General features: G+C 35.0%; 1 protein-coding gene across 10 annotated transcripts in view; it reads right to left on the reverse strand.

Annotated features, from left to right (window-relative positions):
- UNC13C (unc-13 homolog C) overlaps nucleotides 1-19,130 on the reverse strand; it is a 602,011-nt gene that overhangs the window by 426,541 nt on the left and 156,340 nt on the right. For all 10 annotated transcript variants that reach the window (XM_021095034.1, XM_021095054.1, XM_021095023.1 and 7 more), the window contains 2 exons: nucleotides 14,056-14,078; nucleotides 13,404-13,468 (listed from right to left, as the gene is read on the reverse strand). In XM_021095034.1, the coding sequence (XP_020950693.1) occupies nucleotides 13,404-13,468; nucleotides 14,056-14,078 (88 nt within the window). The remainder of the gene's footprint in view (nucleotides 1-13,403; nucleotides 13,469-14,055; nucleotides 14,079-19,130) is intronic.

Below are 19,130 nucleotides of genomic sequence, written 5' to 3' on the forward strand. Positions count from 1 at the left end.
AAAACACACACACACAGTAACCTGAATTCCTTCCCACTGGTCTTCAGGTCTTACTGAGTCTGAATTGCATGTAGGCTACTTATGCTCCCTTGTGATAAGACTTCTCACAGGAATCACCTTGTCCTTCCCTGAATTCTTCTGCAGATCAATTTCATTACTGTAAATCTAGTCTTCCCATCAAATATGTCTAAGTCTGAACCCCAATTACAAGTACAGCCCAAGAACTCCCCTCAAACTTTATAAAGCAATGGGGGCAAATACATACATTAGGCAACTTTTCACAGACCTCACCATTCTGGTCCAATCTGAATCTCAGCTCTGACTCAGACAGGATACTCCGTTGTATATAATGTCTACTTTGATTCACTTCTGCTCCACAGCTGTGGCACTCCTATACTTGATACAAATAAATGCACCTTATCAAACTTGGGGATTCTTCTGAAACATAAAGTTTTCATAGCAGATGGTATCACCAAAATTATTCTGAGCGTCAATAGCTTCTACCAATCTCTACTTTAGCCTTTCCTACCTAGGACCTTAGTGTCTCAACATCAAGATAATGAGCAGAAGTTACAGTGATGTTTATCATGGTTGACAGAGTTATGTAAAAGTACTCTGAGCAAAAGACATGTCTGCTACGCCTGAGTGCACTTGCTTCTGAAGACTAATGTCTGTCTAAAAATTAAGTTTCCCATACTTTTGGCAGATGAGTCTGCTCTGGCTAATGAAAACTATACAATCTTGTGAATATGAATTTATAGCTTCTTCCCTTAATTTTCATCATCATCTATTAGTTATTATTCAACCACCATGTTCCCAGAACAACTTGTTTATTTTCACAGGATGCAGGTATTCAGTTATAGATCTATTATTCAAAAGATTAATAGATTTAATATCTGTAGTCAGGCGTTCAAAGTTTCAGCTTACCTGTCCACACACATTTTCCACCCTTCTCCTTCATATACTCTGACACATTATTGTCCAGTATATTTTCTGGCCCATGATGCTATTTAAGTTTTTGTGCTACTTCCTGCTCTGACTTTTCTAAATCCACCTATCAAAATCCTACCCAAACAACTTCAAATCCCAATTCAATGCTAACTTCTCCATCACTTCTCCTCCGAATCAGAAATGCCTTCCTTTTATAAATTTGCAGAACACTTTATCCACTAGCAAGTAAGTCACCCTTTGCCCCATATTGTAGCTGAGATAATTTGTTAAATACCAAAAATGAAATTCTCATTATTTTCACAGTAATTTTTATTTTTTCAGTATTTCAAGTACAGAGAATATCATATTCTAAGTGAAGGTAAATACATGAAATACTATTCTATTTTCTTCAAATTATGAGAAATGTTATTATTATTTTTAATTGTCACACCCAAGGCATATTGAAGTTCAGGGGCTAGTGGTTGAGATGTAGCTGCAGCTGCAGGCCTACACCAAAGCTGTGGCAACACTGGATTTCAGCTACATCTGTGACCTATGCCTCAGCTTACAGCAATGCTGGAAATTTAACCCACTGAGTGAGGCCGGGATCAAACCCGTATCCTCACAGAGACAAGGTCAGGTCCTTAACCTGCTAAGCCACATCAGGAACTCTAAGAAATGTTATTTTGAAAATTATTTAATTACATATAATTATGGTAGAACATAAAAATGGCCTCAGTTCATTCCTTCCATAAAGAATCAGGCTCTATTTCCATGTTCTTTGAATCTGAGCTGAATCTGCCACTTTTCTGGAATAATAGGATGTAGCAAAAGTGCTGGCTGTCGGTTCCAGGCTTGGTTTAAAGTAGTCTTGGGTGTTTCCACTTGTTTTCTTAGAATCATGTCACTGCCATGTGAACGAGCTCGGTCTGGTCAGCTGAGCCATGAGTGACATATAGGCCAATCCCCTCTGTTACTCAGATAATAGCCAGACACCAACAGACATATGAGAACCAGCCCCTGTCCCGCTGATTATATGTGCATAAGAGAATGCAGACACAATCATTGTTCAAGATTCATTGTAGATTCATTGTTTCAAGCTACTGAATTCAAGGGTGATTTATCATACAGCAACATCTACCTGATACAGTGATGATATTAGGATATATTAGCACAGTATGTAATAGAACTTTTAAATTGGAAAAGGCTTTTAAGAATACAGCATCTGATATTTAAACTTCCTTTGTTACATTTCTAACAAGTGATCACACAAACTATTTAATTATCTCTAGAAATGGAGAATTTAGTTTTACACAATCTCTTACTGTTGGAAATGTCTCCTCACGTTGAAAAGGATGTCTACTCATGATTTTGCTGAGGATCCATGTTTTTCCCTCTGTAGAGCTCAGGACAATTATATCCCTCTTCCACACCTCATCTTTTAAGTACATGAAGATGAGGAGTTCCCGTTGTGGCTCAGTGGTATGTCTAAATGGAAGTTTTAAAGAGTTAAAGCCAGTTTGCCACATCCTAATTTCCTCAGTGTGGAACCATGAAAGTGTGTGTTGAGACAAACCTTTGTCAGCCTGTTTCCCTGAGCAACTATCAAGTACACCTGACACTACACTTGAAAATATAGTATGGGTGAGAAATAAACCTTTATTTGATTAAACACTGAAATTGGATAGTATGGTGGGTTACTGTACAGTCACCTATTTTATCCTGGCTAATACACTACTTATGCTTCATCTTATTATACTCAGCTACAGTACACTAAAACTTTTAGATATTAATTCCTGTTTCTAATACACTGTTTTACCCATCTTTGTCACCCTCAAATCCTATAGTCCATATCTTCTATATTTACATCTAGTTGTGCTAAAAAAAAAAAAAAATCTATCTAAAGGCAATTCCTGAAGTATCCTACTAAGATCCTCCACCTGATACAAAATCATTCATGAGTCATTACACTCTGGGTCCAGTCATTCAACATTTATTTACAAATGACATCACTTTGGCATAGCAGTAAAGCAGTCAAGCCCTGCAATCAAATCTCAGCCCTGATAATCACAGTTTGATCTCCTCCATGTTTATGATCTCTAAGCCTCAGCTACCTCATCTGAAAAATAATTTGTGACCTCTACCTCAAAACTTGTGATGAGGATTAAAGGCGAAAATACAGAAATAATGCTTATACATAGGCCTATATTGTAACATTTCAAAAAGTATGTTATTTCAATATAAAAAAGAATGTATAATCACTTTGCTCTATAGTAGAAACTGGCACAACATTGTAAATCAACTACACTTTAACAAATAAATAAAATATATATAAAACATAAAAGTAAATTATAATAATTATGAATTTGAGAAATTATTCTCATTTTAAAATATTGAAAATGTTTCCTCATATTTACCTTGTAATATTTCATATTGTTTCTAAATGCTGAGGAAGACTAAAAACCTAGAGCTATTTACTATTCTTCAATTTAGAATTGGTCATATCTGAGAATTATAGTAAGATTCAAATAGCAGGCTGTTTAAAACTTAGGAAAGTACTGTGGATTAGGCAAGCCTGCTGCTATAAATAAGAAGTAATTACAAGGTTATATAAGCAAACTATTTTGTTAGCAGTGACTATCATTTTTTTTTACTCTATTATATCATCTGCCTATAAGAGGAAATCTATTTTATCTACCTTCATGGAATATGATATTCATATATTGAAAGATATTTAAAAACACATTCACTATGTACTTTATTGGCAAATACAATGATCAAGCTTAGTGCCTTTTTTTTTTTCTAAGATAGTTTATGTATGTTAGATGCACTTAATAGTGATATCAACTACATTTTGGGGAAAAATACCCTTAGGTTTAGGAAGCAAGGGTCTCATAATTCCCATCTTAACTAGTGAGGTTATTTTCAATGTTTTTTTGACTAATAGCTGGTAATTTTCTAATGCGAGTGATTATTCTGTTCAATATAACAGATGACATTTTCCATATTTACTTAACTGGCACTGTTTTGAGACTGACTGCTCAAATATTATATTGATAAAAGATGTATCAATGATCTTAATATGCTATACCTCAAACATGAAAAATATCTGGAAGGCATTTGAAGATTAAACTGGATTCTATTTAGTATATCCCTAGGGATTCACTGATTTTCTAATGAATTAAGGCAACCCAGAAACTTAGAGGTCATCATTAAAGATTTGTTTTAAAGAAATGAAAATGCAGAGAAATATGCAAATGTTCAATAAGCAAATTAAATACAAAGAAAGCTTTAGAAAAACGTGCTTCTACATAGATTTTTTTTTTCTCCGACAAACATGCTCTCCTGAGATTTAACTAGGAAATTTATTTTTCTGAGACTAGATTGTCCCTAACAGCTGCTACATTAATTGAGTGGATCCTCCTGCTATGCTCAAAGTCAGAAGAGAGGATGACAAGTACTGGCTTGAAAGGTATTTTGGTTTTTTAAGGTGGAGCCTGGAGTAAGAAAAGAATTTCTGAATGAGAGTTACAGAGGTGAGGAGGTAGCAGCAGTAGTTTGTACTTCAACTTATGTTTTTGGCCTTACTTTCTACGAGAGAAAAGATATGGCCTCAGGAGTTAGGTGTATGTTACCACTTCAATCCCTAAAGTTTAGGTGGCTTTACCAAACACTAGGTTTTGGAAAGTGCATTATTTGGGACTCCTGTAAAGAATGACTCAAGTGCCTTGAGGTGGAGTTAGGCTTTCACAAAATGAGGGCAAGGCAGACTTCTCGTTGGGTATGCTTTGGACTGGCAGTCACTTAAAAGGAGTTTCTGAGAAGCCAGCCAGTGCTGTACAAAAAGTATGGAAGGTTCCAGCACCAGGAATTGACTAAAGAAAAATGGTCATAGCTGGTGGTGGCTGTGGTTTCCGTCCCTGGAAGGAAGACACTGTGTGCATCCTGGGTGGCATTGATGAAGGATCATGTAAAACTTCTCAATCAGAAACACAGCTCTATCTTTCTTAAAAATAAGACTGGCCTTCATGTGATGAGTGAAATCCTACAAATCAGGATGATTCTGAAGTTTCATATTCTTAGGCACTGTTTAATAACCAAAGCAGGAAAGTGATTTAGGCAAGGAATTCTCTATATACTTCTTTCTAAGCACAGAAAATAATCTCTTTCAGAGTAGACATCAGGTATCTTGTGGATGGAGGAATCTGGTCTCTAAAATCATCACCAGAAGATTGGAGAGCCATATACAGTATCTCTAGACTGACAGTGGGTAATACTCAACTGCCCTTTCTGCATTTAGAGTCTATTACTGAGTTAGACAAATATGAAGCTGCAAACTCAGGCAAGAAGATGAGATGATGAGAAGGGTGTTAGTCTCTAACTTTGTAAAATATAAGCTAGTTTGAGGTGACAAGTAGCCCCATTTTCTTAATCCTTTGAATGATTCTATGAATTCTTCAACAGTCTCTACATAAGAAAAACATGCTCAAAAGAAATGATTTATAATCCACTCCAAGGAAAACTATCAAGTCTATAGGCCTGACTTAAGACTGAAGTTAGTAACTGATCTTCCTTCCACAGATATGATGCCAAAGTCTATTTCCTACTAACAGGGTCCTGGTGGTTGGTAGGTCCATACACTGAAGGACTCAGCCTAGTGGCTATCTTTTTGGCTAATATAAAAAAAGAAAAAACATACTCTCTGATAACCAAGATTTTCTTGATAGACATACTGAGTCCTTCCAGATTAATTTAATAGAGTCTCATGAGCTCACCATGAACTAGGAAATTGACTGTTAGGGGTAAGCCAAAAATTAGATAGGCAGGTTTCCACATGCACCTGCATGTTCACTGAAGCTCTATTCACAATAGCCAAGACTTGGAAACAACCCAAATGTCCATCAAGAGACGATTGGATTAGGAAGATGTGGTATATATACACAATGGAATACTACTCAGCCATAAAAAAGAATGAAATAATGCCATTTGCAGCAACATGGATAGAACTAGAGATTCTCATACTAAGTGAAATAAGTCAAAAAGAGAAAGACAAATGCCATATGGTATAATACTTATATCTGGAATCTAATATAAGGCACAAATGGACCTTTCCACAGAAAAGAAAATCATGGACTTGCAGAATAGACTTGTGGTTGCCAAGGGGGAGGGGGAAGGAGTGGGATGGATGGGGAGCTTGAGGTTAATAGATACAAACTATTGCCTTTGGAATGGATTAGCAATGAGATCCTGCTGTGTAGCACTGGATTATGTCTAGTCACTTATGATGGAGCATGATAATGTGTAAAAATGGAATGTACATGTATGTGCACAGTAGAAACAAAATTGTATTGGGGAAATAACTATTAAAAAATAATAGGAGGAAAAAATATATAGGCAGGTTTCTATTTTGTTTTGTTTTATTTTTGTTATTGTTTTGGCCACAGGAAGCTAATGGCTTAGCAATCTGTTTTTTGTTTTTTCTCTTTTTTTCTTTTTAGGACCACACATGCAACATATGAAGTTCCCAGGCTTGGGGTCGAATTAAGAGCTGCAGCTGCCAGCCTATGCCACAGCCACAGCCACATAGGATCTGAGTTGCATTTGCAACCTATACCACAGCTTGGGGCAACGGTGGAATCTTAACCCACTGAGCAAAGTCAGGGATGGAACACATATCCTCATGGACATTTCTGGTTCTTAACCCACTGAGCCACAACCAGAACACCAGCAATCAGTTTTTGATACTTGGGTTTCATAAAGTTGGTAGCCTTATTGATGTCAGTTTTCCTAACTAAGGGCCTCCATGTCTAAGCTAAATCTTGGTATATAGAATATAACATATCTGGGTAGCATAAGTCCTTCAGGCGTTAAGACTGAGGTCAAGTGGACCTGGTACAATCAAGAGTCAGTAGTAGGGATAAGACTTCCCCTAGCATCACATGAGATTCATTTCTAGCTGATAAAACTACCCGCTAGTATGATTATGTCTGACATTAGCTGTGAGAAGTGGGGTCTTGCTCATCCTGTAACAGATTAAGGAAGACAACTCTTTTTATTACTTTTATGAATAAGGTGAAAAAGGTCATTCAATTATTAATCACAAAAATTCTCCTCTCTCAAGTATTAATAATGAAGTTCATTGGAGGAAATCTTTTATACAGTGTGAATTTATATCTAGACGGTCATAAAGTGGTAAGGTTTTCTAATAGGAGAATGGAAGGATAACATTTATCTCAGCATAATAACTAATAATTTACAAATTTTCTCACTACAACCTTCGAAATTTCTCCAAAGAAAAGGAGATTCATGATCCAAATCCAAGTGGCCTCCTAATCAACGGGGATCACATCTAATGTGAGGAAAAATCCCCTGATGTTTTCTCTCCTGTAGGGGGTTAGAAACATGGAGTTTGAGGAGGGGGTTCAGCTGCTTTTAAAACTCAGAGTATGTCTCGTGTGTCTCATCCTCAATCCACAGTTGTGTCAAGAATAATTATTTCTTAAAATCTGGTAAACCTCTTAAAAAGTTAATTCTAACTAGTTGATCTAAAATACTGCCATTCTAACACAAAATTAATTTATGTATGAGGTCCTAATATGGGCAAGGCATTACCATAAGCTTTACAGAAGGAAATTTAAGCAAAAAAAAAGAATAACTCTGTGCCTTTTCAGAGCTTAAAATCCAGCAGGAAAAGATGTGAATCTTATTAAATTTATGCAACTTAAGAAATTAATACATGCCATAGGAATGACACAAATAAGAACACAGAAAAAGAAGATAATACTTCCCTACTGTAAAAAAAGAGAGAAATAGAAACCAAGAAGGATATTCAAAGCCATTTAAACAGAGCCGTATTTTACAATGCAGAAAAGAGGATCCATTAAACACATTTAAGTAGGAAAGGACTGTGCTTTAAGGAGATTCATCTTTAACAGTGTATAGATTGGACTTTATGTGGAGAAATAAATTGATACAGGAAGATCAGTTAGAAGATAAGCTTGCAATTGCCTAGGTAAAAAGTACTGAGGACTAAAACTACATTGATGGCAATCTGAGTAGACTGAAAAAAATATATAGCCATGGTGATTGAATTGCTATGAAATTATGAAATGTGACAGCATATCCTGTTAACGTCTGATAACACTTATAACAATTAACAATCCCTAATCCAAACTCACTACTCTCTAAATCTATAGTGTATGTCTCTACCAAGTTTTCCCCCAAGCCCCCTGGCAGGGAATTTTTCCATGAAAACAATTAATTGCAAAGTCAAAGAGAAAGGCTTCCATTTTTGTCTAAAGAGTGACCTGTTGCTATGGTTTGTGAAGCAACCTTGCAGCCGGGGTTGGGGGGTAGGTGCTGTCATTTTCCTAGTACTTGGCAAACCTGGTTCAGAGCATGTAAGAGTGTTGATGTACAATGAATCACTGATGCAGGGAAGGGTTTGCCGTTATCTAGGCTTAGGAGAATTCCTGGCGTTTTCCTATAGAAGTAAGGAAGTTACCTGAGGGGATAAAGACTAATTTAATTTATGGGCTAGACAGGAGGAAAAAAAAAAAAAGACTTGCTATGAGAAAAGATGAGTCCTCTTAAGACTAAGAACAATCTTAGCTTCCATGTTAAGTGACTGATTTCAGTCCCTGACAAAACATGGAGGCCCAGACTAGTAGTGGGCAAGAAGATGCAAGGACGTGATATAACATCCTAAAATTTATAGAATATAAAAGTTCTGCCATTGCAGAACTATGACAAATATCAAGAGTATAGTAAATGTGCTATATCCATATCCTGTAAAACCTAACTCATATCAGGCATAACAACTACAAAAAAAAAATCACAATTTTAATCAAGGTAGACTTAAAAACAAAGGAATTGTTCAGAACATTGTCTAATATTTGGCTTATTCACATTCACGAAGGTATTTGTTCATGCCTATAACTGAACAACCTTGAAAATCTCAGCAATTATTTCACATATTTTCTGGGCAATTTCGCCTATTTCCAAGGGAGGCAAAACAAATCTTTCTCTATTTGCCAGTCTCAGTGTCCTGCCCTTCAACAGTACTCATCCATTTTCTCTATTTCTCTTTTTTTCCCCTTACTTTTCTCAACATCACCTCCTTCCTAACAGGTGCAATAATGCTAGCATTGGAAAGCATCATGGGTTTCCTGATGATAAGAGGAGAGGCTATTGCGTACCTCAGTGCCACAAACAGATGATAAATCGTTCTTAACATAGGCTCAGGGAGTTTAGTTCCACGAGAACTTCCCTGCAGACAACTTGGATGACCAAAGAAGAAAGGGAGCCAAAACGATGACTTTCTCTTCTCCCAAACCATCGGTCTTTCCCCATCCATGTTTTATAGACTTTGCTGAATACTGGTGCACACAACACTTATATCTCTACACTAGAAAGAAAGAAGTACAGAGAGAGCCCCTGATATGTCCCTCAGTATGCAATTAATAAAACTCTGACTAGAAATGTCTGGGGAAAAGAGAACTTAAATGCAAGCAAAGCACAAACTGAGGGGTATTCTGTCTCAGAAAGTGATTCCTATGTGGAGAAGGTATTCATGTGACTTCATTCACTGTCACTGATTAAACAGCATAATCAAACTGACACAGAGTGTGTAGCCATGGGCATGGATCCCTCAGATATTCCTCAGGGACAATCTTTGAGGAGTAGCTTGATGACAGCCTTCAGTTACCACACCTCCAGAAGTAACTTCAGCATTCACTCCAGGCCACACTCTCCCCAGCTGCTGCCAACCCTGAATGAACTCTGTGGGGGTATCAGAGCTGGCTGTGTATGCTTGGTGTGGGACTCCTCTAACAGATAATCTATTCTCTACGACTCCCCATTGGTCTGAATGACACTTTACTGCAGTTTCAGTGCAGTTTAAGACTTTTCATGAACAGTCGTCCTTCCTGCCCACCCGCCCTTTTCCCAAGTATCAGACTGCAATCATGGTACAAAGCATTTCTTGCCTACTTCTGCTGTCTGTCCCTCCATTTTATCTGAGTTTCTGCCCCCAAAGCTCTCATACTTTTGTCATCTTGGTGTGTGCTCCTGGTATAACTCTTTGCTTATATATATATGACAAAAGTTACCAAACTCTTATCAAGCTTATGAGAGATGTAAAATGCTCAATGTAATGATTTCACTGAAACAAGCATCTTTCCAGCCTTCTCTTTTTCTGTTCATCTTTTCTCTCTTCCTTTCCCAATTCTTTCCCCAGAACATGTTTCAATGTTTATTGTGACAGATAGGAAAAAGAGTTTGGCATGGTATTTACAGCAACATTTATAGGAAATGTACAGAGATCAGCATAAGTCAGTAGCATTGCTAAATCCATTATCTGGTTTCAGTGTGTATAGATTGTGCTTTTACTGACACTTGAGATGGGAGAGGGTAGGATGGATATGGTTTGGCTCTGAACTGACTAAGGATGCTGAAGAAAGAAGGATGAAGGATGTAGCAGCCTTGTCATGAAGAAGCAGTGACACCCTAGTTTCAAAGTCTGCTCCAGTCTCAGTTCCCAGGACAATAGAAATCATATATTGAGAACTACAGCGCTATTTCACTTTATTAAGAAAATATATTAAAAGGAGTTCCCATCGTGGTGCAACAGAAACGAATCCAACTAGGAACCATGAGGTTGCAGGTTCAGTTCCTGGCCTTGCTCAGTGGGTTAAGAATCCAGCATTGCCATAAGCTGTGGTGTAGGTCACAGATGTGGCTTGGATCTGGCATTGCTGTGGCTATGGCATAGGCTGGCAGATACCTGTAGCTCCAATTAGACCCATAACCTGGGAGCCTCCATATACCAAGGGTGCAGCCCTAAAAAAAGGCAAAAAAAAAAAAAAGAAAAGAAAAATATATATTTAAATACTTAGAGGAAAAGTAAAATAAGTATTACATACATACACGTGTATAACTGAATCACTTTGCTGTAGACTTTAAACACTATCAACTATACTTCAATAAAAAACAAATAAAATTTATTTTAAAATAGGCAAGTATTTCTGAAAGATGTTGAGATTGAAAGCTTTTATTTAAATGTACTCTTCAGGTTTTTTCAAGAGGAACCTGCCTTCAGACAATGGCAAATTCTCTTGATGACTAAAAGCAATCACCCCTCACCCATACTATCATAATTCCAGAATTTCTTGTAAGTCCTTGAAATAGGCAGTTCCTGGAAAAATAATGTGGAAATGACCTATTCCAAACACAAAGATAACCTATTTTAGCTAGACATTTACACAAGATGCACTTTACAAAAACGTGAATGTAGATGAACTGTTGCTCTCCCAATGATAAAAGTCCACATTCAGACTGAGTTAGGAAAGCAAGTTGTTATCAAGTGTTGGATGCCACAGGAAGGGAAGAGTTACAGAAACTCTAAGTTTCTAAACTCAGATAAGTGTCTAAGACCATGACACAATTTTTTTTCAAAATTAAATTGGAATTCAACTTATTTCCTAAGATTAAACACTGCATTAGTTTTGTCACATTATCATTTTTTAGTAAACTTAGTATGTATGAGGTAGCAAGAAGAAAGTCATCCATTTATTACCTGAAATTTCCATAAATAATCCATAGTGAATTTTTGCAACAATTGGTTTTCACAACATAGTTAAATTACTGTGACATTACAATACAAATGTAATTCTTCACATATTTAAAGGACACTGAAGAATTTATAGACATAATAAATAACATTTTAGTTACTAACTTGAAAAATCTCAAAAATGTTTTTTTCCAGTCTTTATCTTAAATTTGTAACTTAAAAAAAATTCTCATATATTTAATTTAAAGTATGTAATATGTGGATGCTATTTGGTAAAGTTCATTTTATTTATTTATTTATTTATTTTTGACTTTTTGCCATTTCTAGGGCCGCTCTCATGGCATATGGAGGTTCTCAGGCTAAGGGTCTAATCGGATCTGTAGCCACCAGCCTATGCCAGAGCCACAACAATGAGGGATCTGAGCTGCTTCTGCAACCTACACCACAGCTCACAGCAACGCCGGATCCTTAACCCACTGAGCAAGGCCAGGGATCGAAACCACAACCTCATGGTTCCTAGTTGGATCCTTTAACAATTGAGCCACGATGGGAACTCTGGTAAGGTTCATTTTAAAAGGATGAGAATATTATAAAACATACCATGAAACTATTTCTTTGCCCCCTCCCACCAAAAACCAAAACCCTAAAACATGTATCTAAATTTTGCTTCCATTTCTATTGCACACAAATATGTTAAAATTTCAACTCATAAAATAATTGACCTATCTATCCCTGTGCATAAGTTTTGGTCCACAACATTACACTTCAAAAATCAATTATATGTTTTTCTAGTATCATTTACAATAATGACATAGAAATTTTCTGGAAAATTCATTAATAGAAATGAATTATTCCATTATTACATAAATGTTTTTAAATATTTCCATTATTTATAACTAATGAAATAGAAAGTTTTCCAAGGTATGTTTCAAAAGATAAAAAATAAAATGTAAGAAAAAAGAATGCCACAAAGTTCCAGATGAAATACAGCATACTGATTAAGCTCATAGACTCTAGAACTAGACTAACTAGGTTTGAACACTGACTTTACCACTTACTAGCTGAATGAAGAGAGAGCTTTATTTTTGTTTTTAACTGCTTTATGTATGACTTTCCTTATTTGTAAAATGAAGGTTAAAACAGTACTTACCTCATAGGGACACTGTAAGGGTCAAATGAGTTATTATATGTGAAACAGCTACAATGTTATCTGTTATAAAGTCAGCACTAAATTAGTGCTTAAATGTATAGAATGGCCTAATTTATTTTAAATGCATAGATATACAAAACCACTTATTCTATAGGAACATATATAGGTATGCAAACACCCAGAAAAAGGCCTATCACACATCCCAAACTAATACTAATATATCATTATGATCATTAAAGATCCTTTGCTGTTTCAGTATTTTATGTGGAAAATATTATTAAAACATTATTTTTGTTCTTAAGTTTTAAATAATTTTGCAAACGCATTAAACACAACTGTTAAAAAATAATGAAGATACATTCATTGACTTATTGACATAGAAAGATGATCATGCACATATCATTAGGTGCAAACAAGCAGAACAAAACACTGTATTTATTGTATTAATGTGAACTCTGTAATTAAAATTACATGGTTGTGTTTGTGCATGGAATGATCATGTTAATGTCTATACTGATTAGTGATTTCAACTTTATTCTTTATATACAGATATATACATGTATATATAATAAACAAATGGACTCAAATTTACACATTTTTTAAAAAACACTATAAAAGTTAGTTTACTATGAAAAGAGAGCAATAATGACGCAAGGTAACTAGAACATCATGCAACATTCTGCACTCAAAATACATATGTTGAAAGCACAGCCAAGTACAATGGATGAATTAGGAAGGTTATGATTTACTTACCCACCAAACGCCTGCAGTGCAGAGAATTTGGATGCATCCAAATCATTGCCACTTACTATTCGAGCCTTAAATGAAAATGGAGAAAAAACAAAACAAAACAAAAAAAACAGGCTTTTAGCATCCTATTGCTGTGGGTACATGAATTGGGAACACGGGTCAACTGCACTAGACACGCGACACCTAGTATGACAGATGCTAAGCAGGGTCAGCTCCAAGTCAAAGCTACCATGTTTTTGTGAGTGGAGGTTTTGAAATTAGCTGTTAGCATTTAAACAAAAGCACTGGCAGAGTTGAGAAAAATAACGTATTCCAAATATCATTTTCCCTTAAAACTTGGTATGTGCAGTGAAGATCATGAGGCAGTCAGAGAGATCACGATTAGCCAGACTTAAAAACAGATGCTGAGTTTGACCGTAGCAGACCCCCAGGTTGGCAAGTGTAAGCTAAAGTAAGCAAAGCTGGCAAGGTGTAACCTCTTCATAAATGCAACATATTGGGGCACACTGAAAGGACAACCAAAGAATGAAAAGCTGGGATAACATGCACATTTCACAACTAAAACAGAAGAACCAAAACAGGTCTAATATGTCACAAACAAACATGTACAAAAGACAAGATCCCTCAGGAGGGAAGATAAAGTATGATTTAAAACCTTTTCATCCACAGAATTGCTATCTGAAAGAGAACCAGGAAAAGAAGGGATAAATGTTAGATGGAACACTTTTCAAGAAATCATTTATACATATACATGAACAAAGTGTTAGTGTTATATAGTTTCAAATTATAAATGAACAGAACTTCAAGGTAGAATCCCAAGGAAAGATAGTTGGTTCTCACAATTTAAAAAGCTGGAAAATGAGCTGGAATGCTTGAAAAGTATCAACGGGTGATTACAGCACTTAACAAAAACAGTGTGTCATATAAAGAAAAGAACAGGTGAAGAGTCAGAATTCCTCGGCTTCAGCTGGGGCTCTGCCACTTACTAAGTACACTGGGCAAACTATCAAATTCTCTGGAGTCTGGAGTCTAAACCTAACTTTGAAATAAGGTCACTAATTCTTTGCTTTTTCCCTCCAAACATTGTGGAGAGGCTCAATTAAGATTGACACATGCAAAAGTACACCCCAGGTGACTATGTAACTTAAAGATGTTTTTATTAAGGGATTATTTATTTATGGCTTCTCATATAATAGAACTTCAGAACTAAAAGATTAATTAAGTATATTTCATCTTGCAAATAAGAAAAATGATATCTGAAGGGGTTAAAAAGACTTAAGATCACAAAACAAATAAATGACAGAAAGTCGGACATAAAGCCAGGTTTCTGATCCCCCATCTGCTGCCATTTAGTTCTAAGTATTTCAGGTGAGTTGAACAAAACATTGAGGAATGACTGGTCCATAGTTCTCCAGTGCAATTTAAGACAAATAACAAAGTCAAGATTTCTCAGTTTCAGTGGCTCATGGGCCCAAGTAGATGAACAATGGACTAGTGATTTTTTTTTTAATTTTGTTTCTCTTTGAAACTCAAGTCTAAATCTGCCAAAGTAATCACAGTATGGTCCAATGCTTATACAGTGTTATCACTTTTTAATATAAGCTAGAGGGATTTCTCTATGAATACAAGCTGGCAGAAAACTAGAGCTGGAGTGACCTTATAATTCATTAGTCCAAACCCTTTGTTTATATAAATGAGCCCTCAGAGAGAAAAACATTTGCCCAAGGACATATAACTCAATAATGACCTTTATTGATAAAAATCTCAAATACATTTATTTTCTTGACTCATCAAGTATGAACTGGTTACCATAACTAAATATTTCTGTGCAATATTTTAAAGATTTTATAATACCCCAGGGTTCTATCCTGGAATATAAAACAGGGTTAAGCACAATGTAAAGTAATAAAGCAAATCTTATTTATGGCCATAAATATTCTTAAATACAGCATAAAATACAGAAAATAAACTTTAGCACTGTATCAGAAGAATAACATACCATATCCATGAAATTTTTTCATAAGCTTGATTTAAAAATCATTGATTAACATGACATATCAGCTGGTCAGAAAATATGTACCAGCGTTTCAATAGGAACATACAAGTTATCTGATAAAATGTTGAAACCTAAGTAAGTTTTAACGTTTTTAAAATAGGACTGGAATGAGTCTTAAATTTAATATGGTAAAAAGTATCTTCCATAATCATCAATTTAAGTGTAAAATATTAGGGCATTCCTGTTATTAAAAGAAAAACAAAGATGACCATGCCCATATTTAATTGCTGGAAATTCCGACCAATATATTAAAACACAAATTATAAATAACACAAATGTTGAAAGGTAGAGTTCAAAGTTACTCTTTTTTTGGGAATTACAATATTATACCCAGAAAACAATCCAAGCCAAACCACCCAGAAAACTATTCAGATTAATAAAATAGGTAGCAAAGTGAACACATGACCAACACACAAACAGAATAACATTATTTCCTACTAACTAGCAATAACTAATTTGGAAATCAATGATATTAGATTTTATTTCAAATACCCAGTACTTTTGACATATTGACAACCTTCACTATAACAAAGTGTATTTATTTAATGGTTACCACAAAATAAATATTTAAAATTAATATCTAATGCTTAAATGAGATAGTTATAATCATTAACAATTTCCTATGATTAAAGTAAAAATCCTTGTTTCCACTTTTGATATTTTACCCCTATAACACCATACTTTTTAAAAGAAATTTGGACAGAAGAAATTCTAAATTTATAAAGAATTTGAATTCTAGAATCCTATCTACCTTAAGAATTTCCTTAAGTTTCTTTGCTCTAAAATTCTTTAGTGATGATATAAATCTTCCACTGGGGATAATATTGTTCACCACCTGCAGTGGAAATATGTTTGTCTTATTTACTACCATATCAAAATAGACCAATATTTCAAACATAAACAGTATGCTTAAGAGTCGAGATGGGAGCTGAAAATATTTCAGAGCAAACCCTGTAAATGTAATCAGAGGATTGTTCAGTTGTCCTTAACTTTTACGTAGTACATACTATGTGCTAGATATTCTGCAAAGCACTTTATCTGCTCTTTTATTGAATGTTGCCAACGTCTTATAAGGTACCACTATTCATTAGATGCTGCCAGGGCGAAGGAAACATTTCGATATGGCTCACTTTTTAGTCAAAATTCTGGATGCAAAGGAGTGGGTGCTAAGTGAGAGATTAACGACTATTAACTCACATCTCATACTTTTGTTCACAGCAGTAACCAAAAAATTGGGTCATGATGACAATACAATGATAAAGACACATGTAAAATTTGATATGAGAGCACAGACAAGAAATCTCCTAACTCTGCAGCCAGAAAGGACATTAGGTTTAGAGAGAATGCATGAGGGAAATGCTTTATGAGTGTGTGCTTATCAGATGAAGGCATTCTTGGCAGAGGGAAAAGAATTCTAAAAGGCAAGGAGGCTTGAAAGAGTATAGTGTTAGGAACTGAAACATGGCAGCATAACAGTAAAGAATTATAAGGAATAAGAGGTAGATGAATAGGGTTCATAAGTATGAAAGTATGTATCTTAATAAGGAATTTATAATCTAATTGCAATGTGGAATCATAGCAGGCTCCCAAGCAAGTTTTGATATATAACTTGATCAGAATTTTATTTTTTTAAAAAAATCCAAAGCAGTCCTCTGGACAACAATGCAGAACAAGCTAATATAGAAGGAGTCTGCTCTCTGACTCATGTAACATAATTTCTTAAGCTTAAAAACAAATCTCAACTCAAAGAAAAACAATCTCCCATTCACTACTAATGAAGCAGCAACTCAACACTAATTGTGGATGAGTAAAAGCTAAAACTGCTTACAGGGGTATTAAAATCATTCATTCATTCAGAAAATATTGAGCCAGTTTCCCTAAGTCAAAGCATTATGCTAGGAGCCAAGGATCCATGAGCAGTAACCCACACCAGAGAATCTCGGCACAAGAAAAGCTAAAAAACTTTTTGGAACTACCCACATAAAGCAGACAGCCAATACTGTGTAAACACTCCTAGAATATAAATGCTTAAAATAAAAATTATCTTTGGGAAAGGATAAATGAGAAATTTTTTCCATTAACAGAAAGACATAAATGGCAATACTTCACCCATGAGAAATGGGACTTCAGGCCTATACCAAGTGTAGGTTCACAATTCACATCAAAATAAAATACATTTCACATAAAATATAATTAAAAATTGATGATATACTTTGCCAAAAAAGAAACCTCAACATATTCCATGAAAGTCATATTATGAAGATCAACAACATAAAAAATCAACAATGGGCTAGCAACTTAAAAAAAAGAAAACTATACCTGGAAACAAACATTTCCTCATAATATTTACAGAAGGGAAAAATGGTAGAAATTATGAAATATGTATAAATAAACTAAAATTAAACATAAGACACACATACATATAGAGTTGTGGGATAGATCTGACATAATGGGGTTACAGTTCTAAATGTACTAAATATTAAAAAAATTAAAATAGACAAAGTTAAGAATGCAACTCAAGAAGCTAAATAGAATCACAGCATAAATCTAAAAAAAGTAAAAATCAGAATAATAAAGATTGGAAAGATATAAAATTATTTTGTGAAAAAACAGATATCAAAAATTTTTTAAAAATTTAATAAGGGTATAAGTCTTAAGCAAGATGGATTAAGGAAAGATAATATACATTTAAACAATATTATTATGTAAAATAGTTAACCAAAGATTAAGTGGAGATTTAAAAACTTTAGAGTATGCCATAAACATCTTTAATGTCAATTGACGCTAAAACAAGTGGGTAGTTTTCTAAAACATTAAATTACCAAAATATAAATTTTTGAAAACTTACCAACATTTACACAAAATCTAAAAACTAAAAAGCCAATAATTACTAAAATTAAAAAATTGAATCAGTAAGAATTTCCCCAAGAAAGAACACCAAGATTTATCGAGTCTGTGTAAAACAGATAATACGAATGTATACAAAGCTGGTTATTGAAATAAGATGGATTTTTAAGTCATGTGGAATATATTGAATGGAAATAGAAGGTAATGTACCAACTATTTTTCTATGGCTAGTATAAATGTGATACTGAAATCAGAATGGGCTAGTACATAGAGATTATACACAAGTATCATGTATGAGCTCATAAGCAAAATCCTAAATAATTTTTGTATTCAGTTCAGCAGTGTGCATGGGTGCATACATTTATCCAAGTTGTGTTTGTCCCCAGGATAAAAGAGTGCTCAAACAATACAAAATCAATCGGACTTCTGCTTCCAAGAAAAATGGACGTGCTCACTTCCCCTGTAATTCCCACTAAATACAACTAAAAACTTTGGACATTACATATAAAACAAATACGCATATAAAATTCTCAATGGTGGAAAAAAGGTATACAGGGTAGGGACTTGGGGCACAAAGTACAACATGATGATGGTTCTCTGGGTTGTTTGTTTTGTTTTGCCTCAAAGATCCCAAACTGAATATTGGGGAAGCCAGCAACCCCAGATATGTCCATGGTAATGGAACAGACAAGGAAAGCCTCCTTTCTGTAGCATAAAGACCAAGAAAGGGACAGGCTAGCAAGTCAGGAAATCTTAGTTAACTCACTCCAGCTACACATCACAGAAAAACCTGTGACCCCAACTCTCACCCGTCAGCAAAGGCATGA

The sequence above is a fragment of the Sus scrofa genome, chromosome 1 (genome assembly GCF_000003025.6).
Source record: "Sus scrofa isolate TJ Tabasco breed Duroc chromosome 1, Sscrofa11.1, whole genome shotgun sequence".
Taxonomy (NCBI): domain Eukaryota; kingdom Metazoa; phylum Chordata; class Mammalia; order Artiodactyla; family Suidae; genus Sus; species Sus scrofa.